This window comes from Pseudoliparis swirei, chromosome 21, assembly GCF_029220125.1.
Source record: "Pseudoliparis swirei isolate HS2019 ecotype Mariana Trench chromosome 21, NWPU_hadal_v1, whole genome shotgun sequence".
In the NCBI taxonomy this organism is placed as follows: domain Eukaryota; kingdom Metazoa; phylum Chordata; class Actinopteri; order Perciformes; family Liparidae; genus Pseudoliparis; species Pseudoliparis swirei.
In genome coordinates this window covers 2,431,129-2,455,929 of record NC_079408.1, presented here as the reverse complement: position 1 = coordinate 2,455,929, position 24,801 = coordinate 2,431,129, and the positions used below count along the sequence as shown (strand labels likewise).

The following is a 24,801-nucleotide window of genomic DNA, read 5'->3' as shown; positions in this document are numbered from 1 at the left end:
GGGATTAGGAGAGAGGAGTGAGGGGATGAGGAGAGAGGAGAGAGGAGAGGGGGGATGAGGAGAGAGGAGAGAGGGGATGAGGGGAGAGGGATGAGGAGAGAGGAGAGAGGGGATGAGGAGAGAAGGATGAGGAGAGAGGAGAGAGGGGATGAGGGGAGAGGGATGAGGAGAGAGGAGTGATGACGTCATTCATAAGACACACAGCTTCTTCTTATGAGCCAATGAGAGCGCAGCAGGCCCAGAGCGAGACCCGGTGAGATTGAGACCGGGTCCAGAGTGAAACCGGGTCCAGAGTGAAACCGGGTCCAGAATGAGACCGGGTCCAGAATGAGACCGGGTCCAGAGTGAAACCGGGTCCAGAGTGAGACCCGGTGCCGAGTGAGACCCGGTCCAGAATGAGACCCGGTCCAGAGTGAAACCGGGTCCAGAGTGAAACCGGGTCCAGAATGAGACCGGGTCCAGAGTGAGACCCGGTCCAGAATGAGACCAGGTCCAGAGTGAGACCGGGTCCAGAGTGAGACCCGGTGCCGAGTGAGACCCGGTCCAGAGTGAGACCCGGTCCAGAGTGAGACCTACCTCCTTCTGGTGGTACTTGATGGCCAGCTTGAGCTTGGCCAGGTCGTGGTTCTGCCGCGGGTCCAGCTCCTCGCTGTGGTCGTTGTCCCGGTGGTTCAGGATGGTCTCCAGCTCCCGGGAGCTCCGGGCCTGGTCCAGGAGGTCTTTGGCGAACCGCTTGCACTGCTGGGACAGCTCCTCGTACTCCTGGCGGAACTCGTTCTCCACCTGAGGAGGAGGAGGAGGAGGAGGAGGAGGAGGTTCACGACGGGTCGGCAGGAGCTCCAGAACTTCTCCTGCCAATCACATTAAGACCCTGGTGGACCTGGTGGACCTGTAGGAGCCCTGGTGGACCTGTAGGGGCCCTGGTGGACCTGTAGGGGCCCTGGTGGACCTGTAGGGGCCCTGGTGGACCTGTAGGAGCCCTGGTGGACCTGTAGGGGCCCTGGTGGACCTGTAGGAGCCCTGGTGGACCTGTAGGAGCCCTGGTGGACCTGTAGGAGCCCTGGTGGACCTGTAGGGGCCCTGGTGGACCTGTAGGAGCCCTGGTGGACCTGTAGGGGCCCTGGTGGACCTGTAGGAGCCCTGGTGGACCTGTAGGAGCCCTGGTGGACCTGTAGGAGCCCTGGTGGACCTGTAGGGGCCCTGGTGGACCTGTAGGAGCCCTGGTGGACCTGTAGGGGCCCTGGTGGACCTGTAGGAGCCCTGGTGGACCTGTAGGGGCCCTGGTGGACCTGTTGGAGCCCTGGTGGACCTGTAGGGGCCCTGGTGGACTTGTAGGGGCCCTGGTGGACCTGTAGGAGCCCTGGTGGACCTGTAGGGGCCCGTACCTTGCTGAGCTCCTTGAGTTCCCAGCCCAGCCTGAAGGCCGTGAGGATGGGGTCCTCGCTGGACAGCGCGATGAGGGAGGGCGAGGCCAGCGCCTTGTAGATGTTCAGGCGAGACCTCGAGTGCCGAAGACTGTCGACCTGCGAGGAGAAAGATGCAGACCGTCAGGGCCTGGGACCCCCACCGGGACCCTGGTGGCCCCCTGGTGGCCCCTAGAGCTCTTTGAAGAACAACAACAAACAGAATCATCTCCTCCTGTTACATCTACAATGTTTATGTTAAAATGTTTATGTTACAATGTTTATGTTTTTGTTACAATGTTTGTGTTACAATGTTTTTGCTACAATGTTTATGTTACAATGTTTATGTTACACTGTTTATGTTAAAACGTTTATGTTTATGTTACAATGTTTATGTTATAATGTTTATGTTCCAGTGTTTATGTTACAATGTTTGTGCTACAATGTTTACGTTTCAATGTTTACGTTTCAATGTTTATGTTACATTACATTACATGTCATTTGGCTGACGCTTTTATCCAAAGCGACTTACAGTCCTGTTACATTCATTCACTGTAGAGCAGCTACAGGGAGCAACTCAGGGTGAAGTGCCTTGCTCAAGGACACATCGACTAGGGCGGGGATTGAACCTCCAACCCCCTGATGGAAAGACGGACCTGCTACCCACTCACCCATAGTCGCCCCAATGTTTATGTTTCAATGTTTATGTTTCAATGTTTGTGTTACAATGTTTGTGATACAATGTTTGTGCTACAATGTTTATGTTTATATTATGTTTGGACAATAAAGTTGTGACTATTGTTATTTTATTCATTATTCTTTAGAGTATTTAACTTTAAACGATCCAAGCTACCAGAAGATTTCCAACTTTTTTTTTTCTCCGTTTCCAAAACATTTCAATTGTGTTTTTCCTCCTCATTATTTCTGTAAGACCACTCCATCATGATTCAAGTCTTCTTCAACAAGAGTCGTAGGAGGAGGACAGGCGGAGGACAACGTCTCTACGTCTCTACCTGGCGCACAACGGGATTAATTGCTGTGAATTGTCATCTTGATTTCCTGCCAAACCAAAGAGGAGTAATGACTGACCTCGGAGCTGGAGACGCATTCCATGCAGTCGCATCGTATCTGGTGAGGTCCGGGGATGGTGACCTTCACAGGGACACAACAGTCACCAACAAACAACCTTTACATCGTGATTATTGGGTTCTTATCGGTGGCTCGGGGTTCTCGCCTTCCGCTGGACGAGCAGCTTGATGATCTCGTAGTTGTTGGTGTGAGCAGCGAGCATGATGGGAGTTATGTCCGGGGTGAACTCTGAGAACTGGCTGTCCATCATCAGGGAGGGAACCTCGAGAAAAACAACAACAACAACACCTTTTATGAAATCACACCTTGCATTTGGATCCAGGTTACTGATATCTGATGTTACATAACGCTGAGAGAAGGAGATGGAGAGGAATAATTTAGCATTTTGGTAAAATGATGAATCTAATGAAAGTGATTTGAGTGAATAAAACCACCAGAAGGAGACGTGTACTCTCTCTGCTCGGCGCTTTACGGGCAACATTAAAAGACAACAGTCATATCAGTGTTTTAACATTTAAATCAATACGGCCGACGATCATGTAACTTAATGAGGAAATCACTTCCTCAGCTCACTAGAGTATCGTGTTCTTCATGAATCTTCTCACGACCCTTCAGATGTGTGAAGGGGCCTAAAAAGGGCCCAAGAGCCTCAGTTTGGAAACCTCTACGCTCCTCATTCCTGACAGATGACGCTGAGCCACATCTTTCTTTCTTTTTTTTTACTATTAAGTTAATACTTTGACTTATTAGCGACCCGAATGAGGATACGCGGTATGGATAATGAAATGGAAATAAAAATAAAATTCATTATTAAAATAAAAGTCAGAATAAAAATAAAATTCATTAATTAAAAAAAAGTCAGAATAAAAATGTAAATACAAATACAAATAAAAGTCATGATGAAAAAAATATATCTAAATAAGTCAGAATAAAAATTTAAGTCAAAATTAAAATAAAAGTCAAAATAAAAATGAAAGTCAATCTTAAAATAAGTCATAATAAAAAAAGCCAAATACAAAAAAGGCCAAATTTAAAAGAAAGTCATGATGAAAAGAAAAAAAGTCATAATTAAGATAAAAGTCATAGTTTAAAAAATAGTCTAAATTAAAATAAGTCATAATAAAAAAAGTCAAATAAAAAAAAGTCAACATTTAAATAAAAGTCATAATAAAAATGAAAGTCTAAATCAAAATAAAAGTCATCATAAAAAAAGTCTAAATTTAAATAAGTCATAATTAAAAAAAGGCAAATAAAAAGAAAGTCAACATTTAAATAAAAGTCATGATGAAATAAAAGGTCCAAATTAAAAACAGTCACAATAAAAATAAAAGTCACAAAAAAATCATAATAAAAAATGGCATAAAAAAAGTCCAAATTAAACTAAAAGTCATAATAAAAAATATGTTTAAAATAAAAGTCAAGATGAATTTTTTTTCTTTTTATTGAAGTCAAAAAAAATAAAAAATCATAATAAAAATAAAAGTCAAAATAAAAATAAAAGTGAGAATAAAAATAAGTCGAAATTAAAATCATAATAATCAAAATGACGGCAAAAACAAAATAAATAAAGATAAAGATTCCCTCAGTATTAGGGTATTTGTTCGCTCTGACCCTCCACTAACGTCACTTCGGTAGTTTTTTCTTTTCCTAAACTTAACGAAGTTCCTGAACCTAACAAAGTTGTGTTCTGTGAAAATTGAACTTTATTTTGAAAATATGCCATGTTACGAGAAGAAATGAATGCCAGTTGAAAGACCTTTATACTCATTAAAACGCCCCATTGTTTCAAAAGATGTGACGAACAAACAATCAAAAACAACGAGACGTCGACTGAGATCCCAAACTGGGCGTCGAACACGACTCACGAAAAACATTGTCTGACCTCCTGATGCCTGGGTTTGTCTGCTCCTCCCTCTCTCCTCCTCTTCTCCTCCTCTTCTCCTCCTCCCTCTCTCCTCTTCTCCTCCTCCTCCCTCTCTCCTCCTCTTCTCCTCCTCTTCTCCTCCTCCCTCTCTCCTCTTCTCCTCCTCCCTCTCCTCCTCTCCTCCTCTCTCCTCCTCTCCTCTCTCCTCCTCTCTCCTCCTCTCATCTCTTCTCCTCTCTCCTCCTCTCCTCTCTCCTCCTCCTCTCCTCTCTCCTCCTCTCTCCTCCTCCTCCTCTCCTCCTCCTCTCCTCCTCCTCTCCTCCTCTCCTCTCCCGCCTCTTCTCTCCTCCTCTCTCCTCCTCTCTCCTCCTCTCCTCCTCTCCTCCTCCTCCTCTTCTCCTCCTCCTCCCTCTCTCCTCCTCCTCCTCTCCTCTTCTCCTCCTCCTCCCTCTCTCCTCTTCCTTCCTCCCTCTCTCCTCTTCTTCTCCTCCTCCTCCTCCTCCCTCTCTCATCTTCTGCTCCTCCCTATCTCCTCTCCTCCTCCCTCCTCCTCCCTCCTCCTCCTCCTTTTCTGTCACTCCTCCACACATCGTCAGAAAGGCCCAAAAGGTGTGTGTGTGTGTGTGTGTGTGTGTGTCGGCGTTGCGTCTCCTGGTGATGAGGAGGACTCGCTCCCTCTGGGACTGACCTACATAACAAATAACAACAGACTGCAGGAGATATTCATCCTTTATCCTCTTTCTTCTCCTAAAAGACAACGTGCTCGCTTCCTCAGATGTCACGAGGAAGTGACGAGGTCACAAAGAAGTGATGAGGTCACGAGGAAGTGACAAGGTCACAAGGTCACACACGCCCCCCCCCCCTCACCTGCTTCTCCCCGCTGGGCCGGCGGTGCGACAGCAGCAGCTCCACGGCGCCCAGCACCTCCTTGCGGATGGCGTACAGCAGGGCGTCGCCCGTGTGGAGGCCGTGGTCCAGCAGCAGCTCCATGATCTCCAGGTTCTCGTTCTCGATGGCGATGAGCAGCGCGCTGCGGCCCAGCGGGTCCAGGCAGTTCACGTCCATGTTGTAGTAAACCTCGGCCTCGCGCAGCGCGTGCTTCACGCCCGCATAGTCGCCTGGGGGGGCAGGTAGGGAACCAGCTAGAGAACCCGTCAGCTAGAGAACCAGCTAGAGAACCCGTCAGTTAGAGAACCCGTCAGCTAGAGAACCCGTCAGCTAGACAACCAGCTAGAGAACCCGTCAGCTAGAGAACCCGTCAGCTAGAGAACCAGCTAGAGAACCCGTCAGCTAGAGAACCCGTCAGCTAGAGAACCCGTCAGCTAGAGAACCTGTCAGCTAGAGAACCCGTCAGTTAGAGAACCCATCAGCTAGAGAACCCGTCAGCTAGAGAACCCGTCAGTTAGAGAACCCGTCAGCTAGAGAACCAGCTAGAGAACCCGTCAGCTAGAGAACCCGTCAGCTAGATAACCAGCTAGAGAACCCGTCAGCTAGAGAACCCGTACCTTTCTCCACTGCGGTGAGGTAGGCCCTCTCCTCCGCAGACAGCTCCACCTCCGCCCGCACAATCTGCAGCGGGATGCGGTCGCGGTACGGCGAGTAGGTCGCCTGAAGGGCAAACACACGGGGCTGAAGGCTTGTGTGTGTGTGTGTGTGTGTGTGTGTGTGTGTGGACTCACCTTCTTGTAGTACAGCTGGGTCATGGGATTCATCGTCTGGTCTGGAGAGAGAACAAAGAGTTACCAGAGAAGACAATGAAGAAGAGAGGGAGAGAAAGAAAGAGAGAGGGAGAGAGAGAGAGGGAGAGATCTTCTCTAACAAAGGAGAAGGTGACTAAGACAAATAAAAACAAACAAATGTGAACAAGCCGACGGGATGGAGATCCTTCACCGAGAGAACAGAAGATCAAAGGCAATGTGAGACATTCAGGGTCATGTGGGTCAATGAGGAGAGAGATGGATGGGTGATGGATAGATAGATGATGGATAGATAGATGGATATATGATGGATGGATAGATGATGGATGGATAGATGATGGATAGATAGATGGATATATGATGGATGGATAGATGATGGATAGATAGATGATGGATAGATAGATGGATATATGATGGATGGATAGATGATGGATAGATAGATGATAGATGGATAGATGATGAATAGATGGATGATGGATGGATAGATGGATAGATGATGGATAGATAGATGGATATATGATGGATGGATAGATGATGGATGGATAGATGATGGATAGATAGATGGATATATGATGGATGGATAGATGATGGATAGATAGATGGATATATGATGGATGGATAGATGATGGATAGATGGATGATGGATGGATAGATGGATAGATGATGGATAGATAGATGGATGGATAGATGATGGATAGATGGATGATGGATAGATAGATGGATGGATAGATGGATAGATGATGGATAGATAGATGGATGGATAGATGATGGATAGATGGATGATGGATGGATAGATGGATAGATGATGGATAGATAGATGGATGGATAGATGATGGATAGATGGATGATGGATAGATAGATGATGGATAGATAGATGATGGATAGATAGATGGATGGATAGATGGATAGATGCTGGATAGATAGATGGATGGATAGATGATGGATAGATAGATGGATGGATAGATGGATAGATGATGGATAGATAGATGGATGGATAGATGATGGATAGATAGATGGATGGATAGATGATGGATAGATGGATGATGGATAGATAGATGATGGATAGATAGATGGATGGATAGATGATGGATAGATAGATGATGGATGGATAGATGATGGATAGATAGATGGATGGATAGATGATGGATAGATGATGGGTTGTAAATACACTCATATCTCACACCAAACTGAATGCATTTACGCCGGGACCGTTTCCATTGTTCCCTTTGTTGACATTGTGTTGTTGACATTATGTTGTTGACTCTTTGTTGTTGACATTGTGTTGTTGACTCTTTGTTGACACTTTCTGGAGCGCACAACACAAACCACCTCCAGCTGGTACGGTGTGTTCCAGAACCTCAGCAGACGGTGTCAAATCAGACTAGGGACCTCCAGCCTGTTCCTCTTCCTGTTCCACTTCCTGTTCCTCTTCCTGTTCCACTACCTCCCTCCAGGTACTTCAGAACAGGTGGTACTGTAAGACGGTCTCTCCATGGTCCTTCACAGGGGGGTCAGCCTTAAAGAGACCACTGAGACCAGAATAAGCCCCGCCCACAAGGACTAGAGATTCCAGTCCGGTGACCATGTGACCTCATTGTTTTTCCCCCCTCCTGACTTGTGGCGCCGTTACTTTGGGAGTGAGAGCGTTGCTGATGGCTTTATCTTTGCTACGCAGTGAGAGATTCATTCACAGGCTCTGTGGAGCCGGCAGATTAATCCAGAGAAAGAAATAACATACACATATTTTTTTTTTTCCCCAGCTGCTCCTGAACGCATCATCTCACTCTTCCCGTAAGCTCTGGTTGCTCAGCAGCGAGCATGACTTCTTCTTCTCTCCCTCCCGCTCCTCTTGCTCAGTGTGTCTCATGTATAGTTATCCCCCTGCCTCCCTTAATGATAACGATACATGCAACAAGTGTAGTTTATTTGCTAGGTTGGAGGCAGGTCTAAGTGGGTTAGATGCACGGCTCCGCGCTATCGAAGCTCAGACAGCTATGCTAGTTAGCCCGCCCTCTCCCGTAGTCGGCGCGGAGCTACAGTCAGCTGCTAGCTGTGCCCCGGCGGTAACCGTGCAGCCGGGTGGTTGGGTACCTGTTCCAGGAGTAGTAAGTCTACACAGAAGCCCGCTGTGCACCAACCACTTCACGTTTCCAACCAGTTTTCCCTGCTCAGCGACACGCTGAGGAACACACCCTGGTTATCGGGAGCTCTACAGTCAGGAATGTGACGTTAGCGAAGCCGCGGACCAGAGTCGTGTGCCTCCCGGGGGCCAGAGCGGGCGACGTGGAGTCTTGTTTGAAGCTGCTGGCTAAGGACAAGCGGAGATACAGTCAGATTGTAATACACGCGGTGGTAATGACGCCCGAGCCCGTCGGTCGGAAGTCACTAAAATTAATGTGGAATCGGTGTGTGCTTATGCCAAGACGTTGTGGACACGTCGTTTTCTCTGGCCCTCTCCCAAATTTGCAGACAGACGAATTGTATAGCCGAATGTCGTCTTTCAACCGCTGGCTGTCGAGGTGGTGCCCAGCGAATAATGTGGGCTACGTAGACAACTGGAAGACTTTCTGGGGAAAACCTGATCTGATGAGGAGGCGGCATTCATCCCACGTTGGACGGAGGCGTCTCATTTCTGCGAATATGACCAAGTTGATCACGGACTTAATCCATGACAACCCAGGGTTCAGATCAGGAACCGGGAGCAGAGTTGTAGTTTAACACCCTTCTCTGCTCTTCCATTCGAGCAGTTACCCACCCATGACTCTAGAGTAGAGACTGTGTCTGTCCCACGGCCACTTCAATTAAATAAATCAAAAGTAAGCAGATGAGTCGTCGTACACAATAACCTTATACAAGTTAACACCATTATTTCAGCAGTGCAACAAAACAGGTCTATTAAATGTGGTCTCCTAAATATTCGATCTCTGTCATCTAAAGCTGTGTTACTAAATGATTTAATATCAGATAATCACATTGATTTATGTTGCCTAACTGAAACCTGGCTGAGCCATGAAGAATATGTCTGCCTGAATGAATCGACTCCTCCAAGTCATATTAATACTCACATTCCTCGAGGCACCGGTCGAGGAGGTGGAGTAGCAGCCATCTTTGAATCGAGCCTATTAATTAATCCTCAACCAAAATTACACTACACCTCATTTGAAAGCCTTGTTCTTAGTCTTTCACATCCAACCTGGAAAACACTACAGCCAATTCGATTTGTGATTCTGTACCGCCACCAGGTCCATATTCAGAGTTTATATCTGAATTCTCAGAATTTATATCAAGTTTGGTTCTTAAAACCGATAAAGTTATTATTGTTGGAGATTTTAATATCCATGTGGATGTTGATAATGATTGCCTTAGTGCTGCATTCATCTCCTTGTTGGACTCGATTGGCTTCTGTCAGAGAGTACAGAAACCCACTCACAGCTTTGGCCACACGCTTGATCTTGTTCTTACTTATGGCGTTGACATTGAGCATTTGAACGTCTTCCCACAGAATCCTCTTCTGTCAGACCACAACCTCATAACTTTTGAATTTATACTACCGGGTGTACACCGTTAGTCAAAGTTTCTACACCAGATGTCTAACTGACAGTGCTGTAGCTAAATTTAAAGAAGCGATTCCTTCTGCATTTGATTCGATACCACGTCTCAATATAACAGAGGACTCCTGGTCTAACTTTAGTCCGTCCCAGATTGATCATCTTGTTGACAGTGCCACAGGCTCTCTGAGAATGACACTGGACTCGATAGCCCTCTGAAGAAGAAGACAGTGAGGAAGAGGAGGTTTGCTCCTGGTATAACCCTCAGACCCGCAAACTGAAGCAAGCGTCACGAAAGCTTGAGCATATGGCGTTCAACTAATCTCGAAGAATCCCGCTTAGTTTGGCGAGATAGTCTTAAAACATATAAGAAGGCCCTCCGTAATGCCAGAGCAGCCTATTACTCATCAGTAATAGAAAAATAAAACAACCCCAGGTTTCTCTTCAGCACTGTAGCCAGGCTGACAGAGAGTCACAGCTCTGTGGAGCCGAGCATTCCTATAGACCTCAGTGGTAATGACTTTATGAACTTCTTTAATGAAAAGATTTTAACTATTAGGGACAAGATTAATATTCTCTTGCCCATAACCAGTGCCAATCTGTCCTCAAGTGGAATGGCCTTGGAAACCGCTGTATGCCCTGGTGTATATTTGGAGGGCTTTTCTCCCATCAACCGTGACCAATTATCTTCAACAGTTTCTACTTCGAACACGTCTACCTGTCTCTTGGACCCCATCCCGACGAGGCTGCTTAAAGACGTTTTGCCTTTAATTGGCGGCTCTCTATTAGATATTATCAATGTGTCTCTGCTAACAGGCCACGTACCACACTCCTTCAAAGTGGCTGTTATTAAACCTCTCCTGAAGAAGCCCACTCTGGATCCAGAGGTGTTGACTAACTACAGACCGATCTCTAACCTCCCCTTCCTCTCCAAGATCCTTGAGAAAGTGGTCGCAAATCAGTTGTGCGACTTTCTACATCATAATAGTTTATTTGAGAAATTTCAATCAGGATTTAGAAAACACCACAGCACCGAGACGGCACTGGTGAAAATTACAAATGACCTCTTAATGGCAGCAGATAAAGGACTCCTCTCTGTCCTGGTCTTGTTAGACCTTAGTGCTGCATTCGACACCATTGACCATGACATCCTGTTACAGAGACTGGAGCAGTCGATTGGCATTTCAGGCACGGCACTAATTTGGTTTAAATCCTATTTATCAGATCGATCTCAATTTGTATTTGTAAACGATGACGCCTCGATAACCACCAACGTTAATCACGGAATTCCACAAGGTTCTGTGCTTGGACCAATTTTATTTACCTTATACATGCTTCCTTTGGGCAATATTATCAGGAAACACTCCATAAACTTTCATTGTTATGCAGATGATACTCAACTATATTTATCGATAAAACCAGAGGAGAGCAACCAACTCGGTAAAATTCAAGCATGTCTTAAAGACATAAAACATGGATGACCTGCAACTTCTTGATGTTAAACTCAGACAAAACCGAAGTAATTTTAATCGGCCCTGAGCACCTCAGAGATCAATTATCTGGTGATGTGGATTCTGTAGACGGCATTGCCCTGGCATCCAACACCACTGTAAAGAATCTTGGCGTTATCTTTGATCGGGACTTGTCCTTTAACTCCCACGTAAAGCAAATCTCAAGGACTGCATTCTTTCATCTACGTAATATTTCAAAATCAGGCACATCTTGTCTCAAAAAGATGCAGAAAAATTGGTTCACGCGTTCGTTACTTGGAGACTGGATTACTGCAACTCCTTATTATCAGGCTGCTCTAATAAATCTCTTAGGTCCCTCCAGTTGATCCAGAATGCTGCAGCTCGTGTTCTCACTAAAACTAAGAAAAGAGATCATATCACTCCTGCACTAGCTGCTCTGCACTGGCTCCCAGTAAAATCAAGAATCACTTTTAAAATTCTTCTCTTAACGTACAAAGCCTTGATTGGTGATGCACCATCATATCTTAAGGAGCTTGTAGTACCATATTGCCCCACTAGAGAGCTACGCTCACTAAATGCGGGACTACTTGTAGTTCCTAGAGTCTTAAAAAGTAGAATGGGAGCCAGAGCCTTTAGTTATCAAGCTCCTCTTCTATGGAACCAGCTTCACCTTCAGTCCGGGAGGCAGACACAGTCACCTCGTTTAAGAGTAGACTGAAGACCTTCCTCTTTGACAGAGCTTATAGTTAGGGCTGAATCAGGTTCACCTGGTCCAGCCTTGATATGCTGCTATAGGCTTATAGCTGCCGGGGGACGTTTAGGATGCACTGAGTACCTATCTCCTCTTTTTTCTCTCCTTAAGGATGAATTTTCATCTCTCAATCACACGTTACTAACTCTGCTTTCTCCCCGGAGTCCTTTTGACTTCACGTCTCATGGGGTCATCGGACCCTATGAGACGGCATAGATCCTATCTGCTGATGGATCATCGAGGTCTGGGTCGTGGAATTCCTGCTACCGACTACACCACTGTCCTGTTGAGACTCCGCCCACTCCTCCTCCCCACCGCCATCTGCCTGATGGATGGTGGAGGTCTCCATCGTGGAATATGCCGACTATGAACTATTCATACACTCTGTCATATTCATTGAATGTATTTTAACTCTAATCTGTCCTTCTGGTCACATGACATCTATTGTTCTGTCCATCCTGGAGAGGGATCCTCCTCTGTTGCTCTCCTGCAGGTTTCTTCCCTTTTTTTCCCCCTGAAGGGTTATTTGGGAGTTTTTCCTGGTCCGATGTGAGGTTTTGGGGCAGGGATGTCTATGTGTACAGATTGTAAAGCACTCCGAGACAAATTTGTAATTTGTGAAATTGGGCTATATAAATAAACTGAATTGAATTGAATATATATATATATATTAGTGCTGTGAAAAATAACGCGTTAACTCAGAGCTTCGAGAATTGTTGGGGGGGGGGGGGGGGGGGTAGACGAAAATTACAGGGTGACGGGTGGAGATTTCCCCCTGTTATAATAGGAGGGGAAACACTGGAGTTGATAAGCGTGTCTTCTTGTCTGATCAATAGCAACTGTGAGGTGCGCGAATGGACCGAGCGGCCAGCTGCTGATCACTCACTCAACGGACAGACGGTTTTTTGGGAGCACCGAAGACCCATTTTGACCCAGGAAAAACCCTGAATGTATATATGGGATTAATCATGATTAATCCACAGAAACCTTTGATTAACCTGATTAAAAATATTAATCGTTTCACAGCCCTAATATATATATATATATATATATATATACATACATATATAATATGGGTGAGAGATCATTACTGCAGCTGCTGTTTGAAAAACTAATACTTCAAAAGTCTCTTGACTCTAGTCTCTTAACTCTCTTAACTCTAGTCTCTTAACTCTAGTTTCTAGTCTCTAGTCTCTTGACTCTAGTTTCTAGTCTCTAGTCTCTTGACTAGTTTCTAGTCTCTAGTCTCTTGACTCTAGACTCTTGACTCTAGACTCTTGACTCTAGTCTCTTAACTCTAGTCTAGTCTCTAGACTCTAGTCTCTTAACTCTAGTCTCTTGACTCTAGTCTCTTAACTCTAGTCTCTTAACTCTAGTTTCTAGTCTCTAGACTCTTGACTCTAGACTCTTGACTCTAGTCTCTTAACTCTAGTCTAGTCTCTAGACTCTAGTCTCTAGTCTCTTAACTCTAGTCTCTAGTCTCTTAACTCGTCTCTTAACTCTAGTCTCTTAACTCTAGTTTCTAGTCTCTAGTCTCTTGACTCTAGTCTCTAGTCTCTTGACTCTAGACTCTTGACTCTAGTCTCTAGTCTCTTAACTCTAGTCTCTAGTCTCTTGACTCTAGTCTCTTAACTCTAGTCTCTTAACTCTAGTTTCTAGTCTCTTGACTAGTTTCTAGTCTCTTGACTCTCTTAACTCTAGTTTCTAGTCTCTAGTATCTTGACTCTAGTCTCTTAACTCTAGTTTCTAGTCTCTAGTCTCTAGTTTCTTGACTCTAGACTCTTGACTCTAGTTTCTAGTCTCTAGTCTCTTAACTCTAGTCTCTAGTCTCTTGACTCTAGTCTCTTAACTCTAGTCTCTTGACTCTAGACTCTTGACTCTAGTCTCTTGACTCTAGTCTCTAGTCTCTTAACTCTCTTAACTCTAGTCTCTTAACTCTAGTTTCTAGTCTCTAGTCTCTTGACTCTAGTTTCTAGTCTCTAGTCTCTTGACTCTAGTTTCTTGACTCTAGACTCTTGACTCTAGTTTCTAGTCTCTAGTCTCTTAACTCTAGTCTCTAGTCTCTTGACTCTAGACTCTTGACTCTAGTCTCTTGACTCTAGTCTCTAGTCTCTTAACTCTCTTAACTCTCTTAACTCTAGTTTCTAGTCTCTAGTCTCTTGACTCTAGTTTCTAGTCTCTAGTCTCTTGACTCTAGTTTCTTGACTCTAGACTCTTGACTCTAGTTTCTAGTCTCTAGTCTCTTAACTCTAGTCTCTAGTCTCTTGACTCTAGACTCTCTTAACTCTAGTCTCTTAACTCTAGTTTCTAGTCTCTAGTCTCTTGACTCTAGTTTCTAGTCTCTAGTCTCTTGACTCTAGTCTCATAACTCTAGTCTCTTAACTCTAGTCTCTTAACTCTCTTAACTCTAGTCTCTTAACTCTAGTTTCTAGTCTCTAGTCTCTTGACTCTAGTTTCTAGTCTCTTGACTCTAGTCTCTTAACTCTAGTCTATAGTCTCTTAACTCTAGTCTCTTGACTCTAGTCTCTAGTCTCTTGACTCGTCTCTAGTCTCTTAACTCTAGTCTCTAGTCTCTTGACTCTAGTCTCTAGTCTAGTCTCTAGTCTCTTAAGAAGTGATGCTGAGTGCTGACTCATGGCCTCCACTGCGGTGTCGCTGGTATTTAAAGGAAAGTCAAGAACTACAAACCTGTTAAAATACTGAAGGGGACAAAAACACTGCAGATAAACACCAAGGCTCCAAGGAGAGGAAGAGGAAGAAATAGTACAAGAAGAAGAAGACATATAACTAGTAGAAGAAGAAGAAGCAAATGTTGTTATTATCAGAGTATTGTGTGTTTATGCTCCGCTGTATTTTCAGCCCTAACGAGGCTGATTAAACTCCGTTAGCCGGGTAGTAGGAGACGCCGTGACCTCGGCTGACCTTCTGCTAACGAGCTGCAGTTCTGCCATTTTATTAATTCAGCTGATTTATTTGTAGTACATTACTTTTCCATCTGGGGGTGACCTCCAGTGACCTCCAGTGACCTGTTCCCTCTAGTGGCTGAGTCTGGTTTAACTGAACCAGACTTATTTAATCAAAGGAAGAAGGTTGCTTCATGTTTTGTGTTGTTGTTGTTGTCTCTAGTCTTACGTTGTAACGAGGAGACCCTGAACACACCATCTCCTCTTCCCTTTGATCTCATCAGTTTGTCAAGAAGCTGAATCTCTGAGTTGAGATCAAAGACGACGGTAAAAACATTCATGAAAACAACGTCGATTTAACCAGATAAACACAAACATATATAAATATATACATGTATAAATATATGAATATATAAATAAATAAATACATGTATAAATAGTAGGGCTGTCAGTGTTAACGCGTTAATCTATGCGATTAATTTGGCCGCGATTAACGCACTAAAATATTTTAACGCAATTAACGCAACTTTGTTTACTTCCGGTGTCGTTGAAGTTGTTGCACTCCTCTGAGTGTCAAGCCGCGGCAGTCCGCCTCCTTCCTCCCGTCTGCTCCTCCATATTCACAGAGAAGCAGAGGGCGACGTGTCGGTGACGCGGGGCGGAAGGGAAAGGGGACTTTGTTGTTGCTCCGCCCCGATGCGAGCGCAGACACGCCGGCATGGAGCTCTGTGGCGAGACGGAGAGAGAAGAGTGACCGACACTAGAGACAGAATGACACGCTGCTGGAGAGACGACCAACAACAGACGGTTAGTTTAATAAAGAACAAAGACGTCTCTAAGGAAAGAACCGTACATTACTTCTGCTGGAGAGACGACCAACAACAGACGGTTAGTTTAATAAAGAACAAAGACGTCTCTAAGGAAAGAACCGTACATTACTTCTGCTGGAGAGACGACCAACAACAGACGTTTAGTTTAATAAAGAACAAAGACGTCTCTAAGGAAAGAACCGTACATTACTTCTGCTGGAGACGACCAACAACAGACGTTTAGTTTAATACAAGAACAAAGACGTCTCTAAGGAAAGAACCGTACATTACTTCTGCTGGAGAGACGACCAACAACAGACGTTTAGTTTAATAAAGAACAAAGACGTCTCTAAGGAAAGAACCGTACATTACTTCTGCTGGAGAGCGACCAACAACAGGCGTTTAGTTTAATAAAGAACAAAGACATCTCTAAGGAAAGAACCGTACATTACTTCTGCTGGAGACGACCAACAACAGACGTTTAGTTTAATAAAGAACAAAGACGTCTCTAAGGAAAGAACCGTACATTACTTCTGCTGGAGAGACGACCAACAACAGACGTTTAGTTTAATAAAGAACAAAGACGTCTCTAAGGAAAGAACCGTACATTACTTCTGCTGGAGAGACGACCAACAACAGACGTTTAGTTTAATAAAGAACAAAGATGTCTCTAAGGAAAGAACCGTACATTACTTCTGCTGGAGAGACGACCAACAACAGACGTTTAGTTTAATAAAGAACAAAGACGTCTCTAAGGAAAGAACCGTACATTACTTCTGCTGGAGAGACGACCAACAACAGACGTTTAGTTTAATAAAGAACAAAGACGTCTCTAAGGAAAGAACCGTACATTACTTCTGCTGGAGACGACCAACAACAGACGTTTAGTTTAATAAAGAACAAAGACGTCTCTAAGGAAAGAACCGTACATTACTTCTGCTGGAGAGCGACCAACAACAGACGTTTAGTTTAATAAAGAACAAAGACGTCTCTAAGGAAAGAACCGTACATTACTTCTGCTGGAGAGACGACCAACAACAGACGTTTAATAAAGAACAAAGACGTCTCTAAGGAAAGAACCGTACATTACTTCTGCTGGAGAGACGACCAACAACAGACGTTTAGTTTAATAAAGAACAAAGACGTCTCTAAGGAAAGAACCGTACATTACTTCTGCTGTAGACGACCAACAACAGACGTTTAGTTTAATAAAGAACAAAGACGTCTCTAAGGAAAGAACCGTACATTACTTCTGCTGGAGAGCGACCAACAACAGACGTTTAGTTTAATAAAGAACAAAGACGTCTCTAAGGAAAGAACCGTACATTACTTCTGCTGGAGAGACGACCAACAACAGACGTTTAGTTTAATAAAGAACAAAGACGTCTCTAAGGAAAGAACCGTACATTACTTCTGCTGGAGAGCGACCAACAACAGGCGTTTAGTTTAATAAAGAACAAAGACGTCTCTAAGGAAAGAACCGTACATTACTTCTGCTGGAGAGACGACCAACAACAGACGTTTAGTTTAATAAAGAACAAAGACGTCTCTAAGGAAAGAACCGTACATTACTTCTGCTGGAGAGACGACCAACAACAGACGTTTAGTTTAATAAAGAACAAAGACGTCTCTAAGGAAAGAACCGTACATTACTTCTGCTGTAGGGACGACCAACAACAGACGTTTAGTTTAATAAAGAACAAAGACGTCTAAGGAAAGAACCGTACATTACTTCTGCTGGAGAGACGACCAACAACAGACGTTTAGTTTAATAAAGAACAAAGACGTCTCTAAGGAAAGAACCGTACATTACTTCTGCTGGAGAGACGACCAACAACAGGCGTTGTTAAATAAAGAACAAAGGCGTCTCTAAGGAAAGAACCGTACATTACTTCTGCTGGAGGCGACCAACAACAGGCGTTTAGTTTAATACAAGAACAAAGACGTCTCTAAGGAAAGAACCGTACATTACTTCTGCTGGAGGCGACCAACAACAGGCGTTTAGTTTAATAAAGAACAAAAGACGTCTCTAAGGAAAGAACCGTACATTACTTCTGCTGGAGGCGACCAACAACAGACGTTTAGTTTAATAAAGAACAAAGACGTCTCTAAGGAAAGAACCGTACATTACTTCTGCTGGAGGCGACCAACAACAGACGTTTAGTTTAATAAAGAACAAAGACGTCTCTAAGGAAAGAACCGTACATTACTTCTGCTGGAGGCGACCAACAACAGACGTTTAGTTTAATAAAGAACAAAGACGTCTCTAAGGAAAGAACCGTACATTACTTCTGCTGGAGCCGACCAACAACAGACGTTTAGTTTAATAAAGAACAAAGACGTCTCTAAGGAAAGAACCGTACATTACTTCTGCTGGAGAGACGACCAACAACAGACGTTTAGTTTAATAAAGAACAAAGACGTCTCTAAGGAAAGAACCGTACATTACTTCTGCTGGAGAGACGACCAACAACAGACGTTTAGTTTAATAAAGAACAAAGACGTCTCTAAGGAAAGAACCGTACATTACTTCTGCTGGAGGCGACCAACAACAGACGTTTAGTTTAATAAAGAACAAAGGCGTCTCTAAGGAAAGAACCGTACATTACTTCTGCTGGAGGCGACCAACAACAGACGTTTAGTTTAATAAAGAACAAAGGCGTCTCTAAGGAAAGAACCGTACATTACTTCTGCTGGAGAGCGACCAACAACAGGCGTTTAGTTTAATAAAGAACAAAGGCGTCTCTAAGGAAAGAACCGTACATTACTTCTGCTGGAGGCGACCAACAACAGACGTTTAGTTTAATAAAGAACAAAGACGTCTCTAAGGAAAGAACCGTACATTACTTCTGCTGGAGAGGCGACCAACAACAGACGTCTAGTTCAAGGAAGAACAAAGGTGTCTCTAAGGAAAGAACCGTACATTACTTCTGCTGGAGACGACCAACAACAGACGTTTAGTTTAATAAAGAACAAAGACGTCTCTAAGGAAAGAACCGTACATTACTTCTGCTGTAGAGACGACCAACAACAGACGTTTAGTTTAATAAAGAACAAAGACGTCTCTAAGGAAAGAACCGTACATTACTTCTGCTGGAGAGACGACCAACAACAGACGTTTAGTTTAATAAAGAACAAAGACGTCTCTAAGGAAAGAACCGTACATTACTTCAGTTGGTGCACGACGATCTGCTCTGGTGTGTCAAATCAAATCACTCTTGAGATGTGATGAAACATCTTGAGTGTCATGGCAGCACGGGAAACGGCCGTCCCAGACTCGGCATGCCATGAACTAGCTGGAGCTTCTTTACTGGATCGGTGCACGCCAGCGAGAATCAACAAACCCACGTCTGCCTGCAGATTCACGGGATCCATCTTCCTCCACTTGTCCCCCCTCCTTGTCGGTCATGTTCGGCCTCTTCGATAGACTTGGGCACCAACAGGTCAAAGGTGGACTTGATGTCATGGATACGAGACGTTGCATATGCCGTGGTGGCTCGTCTCTCTCGGCTGTCAGCATGTCTCGTCACTGGGAGGGATGGAAGACCAGATCAATCGCTCATCCTTTGACTGGAAATGTTCTTCTATTCCAGCTGGGTACTCTTCCTCAGATTCTTCATCAGTTGATTCTTCTTCATAATTAGTGTAGTCCTCCACTTCTGACACTTCTTCCATTTCAGATTCTTCCTCAGCAGTCGTTTCTTCCTCTTCATCATGATAAGTGCATTCCTCCACTTCCATGTCAGCTTCAGATCCTACCTCTTCATGTTCCTTCACTTCAGACCCTTCTTCCATTTCTGCAGTGGCTTCTTCAGAGGAAGAAGGAGCATGTGGTCTGTATGTTGGATCCATCACCTCATCATTCATTTCCTTCTCTTCTGACCATGAATCTTCCTCATCCGTTGATTCTTCCTCCTCATGATGTTCAGCATTGTCCTCCTGGTCATTATTTACCCCAACATAATTCAAAGTGAGCTCACAAGCCTCCTGTGCTGTATAGCGCGTCTGCCTCCTCATGGTGCTGCCTGTCTCTAGAAATGAAATGTGTGAAATGGCCAACACCTGTGAGAAAAGACCTCTTGTTGTTGTTGTCGTAACCATTGCTTGACCCCACGCATCAAACATCCAAGATCAAAGTTGTTCTGGAAGCCGTCTGGGGGACAAGTGGCCCCTTGCACCACTTTGTGCTGCCAGAGGACAACAGGCGCTATTAAATTCAATAAATCACCCATAATTCAATCAAATTACCTAAAATATATGTCAATCACGAAGAGCAGAGTATCGAACAACCCCTGTTATTTTCAGACCAATTGATGAATAAAAAACGTATTTTGACGGCAAAAAAAGTTAACATTTTTAATTTGGGGTCATTCTGACCCCAGGACAACACGAGGGTTAAGAAAAGAACCGTACATTACTTCAGCTGTAATCTGGCTCGATAGAGAACATGACAGGGGGGCGGGGCCTCACCCTGATAGAATGGTGGGGGAAACACTGGGATGTGTCACATGCAAAAGACTTTAAAAGGTGAATTTACATTGTTTTGTAAAATCGAGAAAATGCCCCCAGCCTCCAGAGAGTTAACATTACATATTTGTCAGTTTACCAAGGCCACTGGTTCTGCTGTTCATGTTAAAGATGACAGGACCAATGGGGTCTCTAAAACACCTTGTTTACTAATCTGATGTTTCACTGAAGAAACAATTTATCATCCACGATATTAAATACCTCGCTGGCACTTTATAGGTAGGAGCCTCTTTGAAAACACAGCTCTGTGGGAAGTTTGGTCTTTAAAAAAGAATACAATTAAACAAGTGTCTAAAATACACGCTGTCTGAAGGGATTACTCATTCATTTAGAAGATTTAGTCTTTAGAAGAAAAAACAACTTTTAATCGTGATTAATGAATTTCAAAATGTGCGATTAATTAGTTAATTTTTTTTAATCGATTGACAGCCCTAATAAATAGGTAGATGGATAGCTAGCTAGCTACCACGAGCTTGAAGGAGGCGCCGTGCAGCCTGTGAGATGCTGGGAGGTTTTTTCTGCTGACTGCGCCTCCTGCAGCAATGCAGATAAACTCGCCTCCTACGTCGCTCCCTCTCTCCTTCCTCCCTCTCACCTTCACCCCCCACGCCCGTCCTCTCCGGCCTGAGCACGCTGTGGCCTTTCTCTTCTCGTCCGTTCCTCCTCCTCCTCCTCCTCCCTCTCTGGTGCATGCGGCCATGTGTTCCTCCTCCTCCTCCTCCTCCCTCTGTTCAGCGTTAATGAAACGTCTTTTTTTAAACCCACTTCTACTTCTTATCTCTCCTCTCTCTCCGTCTCGTCGCCTCCTCTTCACCCGCAGTGGAAACAATTATCTCCTACTCCCCGCGCCGGTGCTCCTGCTCTGCGCCTCCTGCTCTGCACCTCCTTTTAGACGTGTCAGTGGACCTGACACGAGGGGGCTTCCTCCAGATGAACCACAGCGCTACTAGACGCTTCCTGTCATGTGACGTGTGTCGCTCAACGATAACAAGGAGAGGACTTTGAACAAGGAGGCAAACAAGGAGACGGACAAGGAGACAAACAAAGAGACGAACAAGGAGGTTGTCTTAACTGTTTTTAATGTTGTACGGCGACCTTGAGTGCCTTGAAAGGCGCCTTATAAAATAAATGTTGTATTATTAACAAGGAGATGAAATAGGAGATGAACGAGGAGGCGAACAAGGAGAACGTTCTGACAGTACTACAGCCCGACTGTAAACAAATGCGTCCTGTCCCTTTAAGAGGCCGTACTGTCCCTTTAAGAGGCCGACAGGTCCAGCGTTGGGAGCGTGAATTAATAAATATATAATAATATATCTCAGAGTTCTTCACGGCGTAAAGAGGCGGGAGCCTCCTCCTCCTCCTCCTCCTCCTCCTCTTCCTCCTCCTCTTGCCCTTTCCCTGCCGCCCCTGAAGAGGGAGACATGATCACAGCAGCTGAATTATCTTCTCCTCAGGAGAAAAGAACTTTATCAAGTCTTCTTCACTGGATCCTCCAGAAAAAGAAAAAAATATATATATATTAAAAGTATATTCAAATATATATATATACACTACCGTTCAAAAGTTTGGGGTCATCCAGACAATTTCGTGTCTTCCATGAAAACTCACTTTTATTTATCAAATGAATTGAAAATTGAATAGAAAATATAGTCAAGACATTGACAAGGTTAGAAATAATGATTAATATTTGAAGTATTAATTTTGTTCTTCAAACTTCAAGCTCAAAGGAAGGCCAGTTGTATCGCTTATATCACCAGCATAACTGTTTTCAGCTGTGCTAACATAATTGCACAAGGGTTTTCTAATCAGATATTAGTCTTCTAAGGCAATTAGCAAACACAATGTACCATTAGAACACTGGAGTGATAGTTGCTGGAAATGGGCCTCTATACACCTCTGGAGATATTTAATTAGAAACCAGACGTTTCCACCTAGAATAGTCATTTACCACATTAACAATGTATAGAGTGTATTTCCGATTGATTTAATGTTATCTTCATTGAAAAAACAGTGTTTTTCTTTGAAAAATAAAGACATTTCTAAGTGACCCCAAACTTTTGAATGGCAGTGTATATACAGGACTGTCTCAGAAAATTAGAATATTGTGATAAAGTTCTTTATTTTCTGTAATGCAATTTAAAAATTATTAAATATTAAAAGAATAAAAGGCTTGCAATATTTCAGTTGATTTGTAATGAATCCAGAATGCATGACATTTTTGTTTTTTTAATTGCATTACAGAAAATAAAGAACTTTATCACAATATTCTAATTTTCTGAGACAGTCCTGTATATATATATATTTTTTTTTAAATTATATATAAATAATAAAAAATATTATATAAGAATAAATATATATATATTTACATTTTGTGCAGATTAGTGGATTGAACAAAAATTTAAAAAACGTATCTGTTATACATATATATATAAATATATAATTAAAAAAATACATATATATTTTATTTTATATATATATATAATAAAAAAATATTATTTGAGAATAAATATATATATATATACATTTTGTGCAGATTAGCGGATTGAACAAAAATGTAAAGTTAATGTCATGTCTATATATATATATATTTTTAAATATATATATAATTAATAATATTATATAAGAAATATATATATATATTACACAAATATAATAAAAGAAATATATATATATATTTTTTTAAATTATATATTTATATAATAAAACATATTATATAATAATTTATATATATATATATATATATATATATTGTGCAGATTAGTGCATTGAGCAAAAATGAAAAACGAATCTGTTTCCTGTCTGAATATTTTGATTGTTAAACAAAATAATAAGAAGTGCCATTGTTCTCCTTTCAGTGTAAAACTCCCATTTATTGATCCTCAGTCATTTCTATTGGGGGACATTCAGAGGAGAAGAGGAGATAGAGGAGGACACATTGAGGGAGAGGAGGGTTTAGAAAGCTCTAAGGAGGAGGAGGAGGGCTAGATCATGACTGCATTGCTGCAGCTTCCAAGACAAAGAACCAGGGATAAGGAAAAGGTCAAAGGGGTCGTTATGGACTCTTAATGAGAGCCCGAGCAGCTGTGGAGGAGGGGGAGGAGCTTAACTGCGTGATGGAAGAATCCATCCTGAGATCTTGTGGAACATTAGATCTGACGTGACGTCTCTGCAGCGTGACGCAGCCTCGTTCCACAATCTCTACGTTTAAATAAGTTGACGTGTCGTTCGGAGCGCCTGATTGGTCGATGAGATCCTTCATCTTCTCGACTAGCCTCCATCAGGGAGCACATCTCAGCCTAGGACCCTGGGGAGCCTCCTAATCCCTAAGCCCCTTCTGTTCCTCTTCATCCCTCCTTTCCTAGGCGCTGCCTTTGGTTTCACTTCATCTCCTTTTCTCTCCTCTTCTAAATCCCCCTTTCTCCTTTTTCCTTAAATCTTCTGTTCTCATCCCATCGTTAGTTGCGCGCACATCCTCTTTTTCAGATTCCTCTGTCCTTCCATCCCTCCCTCCATCAATCCATTCATCCCTCCATCCATCCCTCCATCCACCACTCCCTCCATCCTTCATCCCTCCCTCCTTCTTTCTCCCTCCTCTGTAAATCCTTCATTCCTCCACCTTTCCTCCGTCCTCCCTCATCCCCAAAGTCCTGTTCTCATCCTCCTTCTGGCTCATCCGTCTCCATTCATCCTTCCGCTGCTGGACTTAATTAACTTCCCTCTCTTCCCTCTCTTCTCTTCCCTCTCTTCCCTCCCCTCTCTTCCCTCTCTTCTCTTCCCTCTCTTCCCTCTCTTCCCTCCCCTCTCTTCTCTTCCCTCCCCTCTCCTCTCTCCCCTCTCTCCCCTCTCCTCTCTTCCCTCTCCTCTCCCTCCGCCTCCATTCTTCTCTCTCTCCTCCTTTCACACATTTATAATAAAACACCTCGGACACTGAACGGTTCACACAGCGAGAGAAGAGAAACAATAGAAGTTACAACCTTCTACTCCTCCCTCCCTCCTTCCTTCCTTCTACTCCTCCCTCCCTCCCTCCTTCCTTCCTTCCTTCCTTCTACTCCTCCCTCCCTCCCTCCTTCCACTCCTTCTCAATAGTATGTTTCAAGTCGGCTCCAGCCGAACCCTCGTTCTGTTTGGATCAACAGTGATGGAGTTCAGTGTTTCCCCGAGGTTTACAGCTTCAGGGGGCGGGACTAGTGCCGCTAGCCATGTTGGGGGGGTGCTCACCCGTGTGCGCGCATCACGGCAGAGCTTCGAGAATTGTTGGGGGGGGGGGGGGGGTAGACGAAAATTACAGGGTGACGGGTGGAGATGTCCCCCTGTTCTAATAGGAGGGAACCACTGGAGTTGATAAGCGTGTCTTCTTGTCTGACATGGAACTGTGAGGCGAATGGACCGAGCGACCAGCTGCTGATCACTCAACAGCCCGACTTCCACTCCTTCCTTTTTTTTTTTTTTTTTTTTTAAATGGACAGTGCACATTGATAAAAACTTTGCAGTAAATGTGCCAGAGTTAGCCAAGAGGCTATTTTTCATCTGTAGTCCCAATGTTGCCGATGTTAAGAACAAACCTAAAAACATAAGATTACAAATACAATCTACAGATAAAGCAAATAAAATAAGGGAGAACAATGTTAAAATGGACAGAATAAAAACATAATGTCAGAGATACAACGTAAAAGCTTACAGACTAAATGTGATATATAACTGCAGACAGGTGAACGACAAGAGAAGACACGCAGGT

The 24,801-nt window shown here is 43.7% G+C and overlaps 1 protein-coding gene across 1 annotated transcript in view; it reads right to left on the bottom strand.

Moving 5' to 3' along the window:
* The window catches only part of trpc5a (transient receptor potential cation channel, subfamily C, member 5a), a 79,114-nt gene that overhangs the window by 35,301 nt on the left and 19,012 nt on the right, over positions 1-24,801 (bottom strand). Inside the window, exons 2-8 of the mRNA XM_056442644.1 lie at positions 6,036-6,076; positions 5,862-5,964; positions 5,224-5,474; positions 2,638-2,754; positions 2,493-2,555; positions 1,386-1,523; positions 577-783 (exon numbers count right to left, since the gene is read on the bottom strand). Of these exons, the coding sequence (XP_056298619.1) occupies positions 577-783; positions 1,386-1,523; positions 2,493-2,555; positions 2,638-2,754; positions 5,224-5,474; positions 5,862-5,964; positions 6,036-6,068 (912 nt within the window). The 5' untranslated portion in view covers positions 6,069-6,076. The remainder of the gene's footprint in view (positions 1-576; positions 784-1,385; positions 1,524-2,492; positions 2,556-2,637; positions 2,755-5,223; positions 5,475-5,861; positions 5,965-6,035; positions 6,077-24,801) is intronic.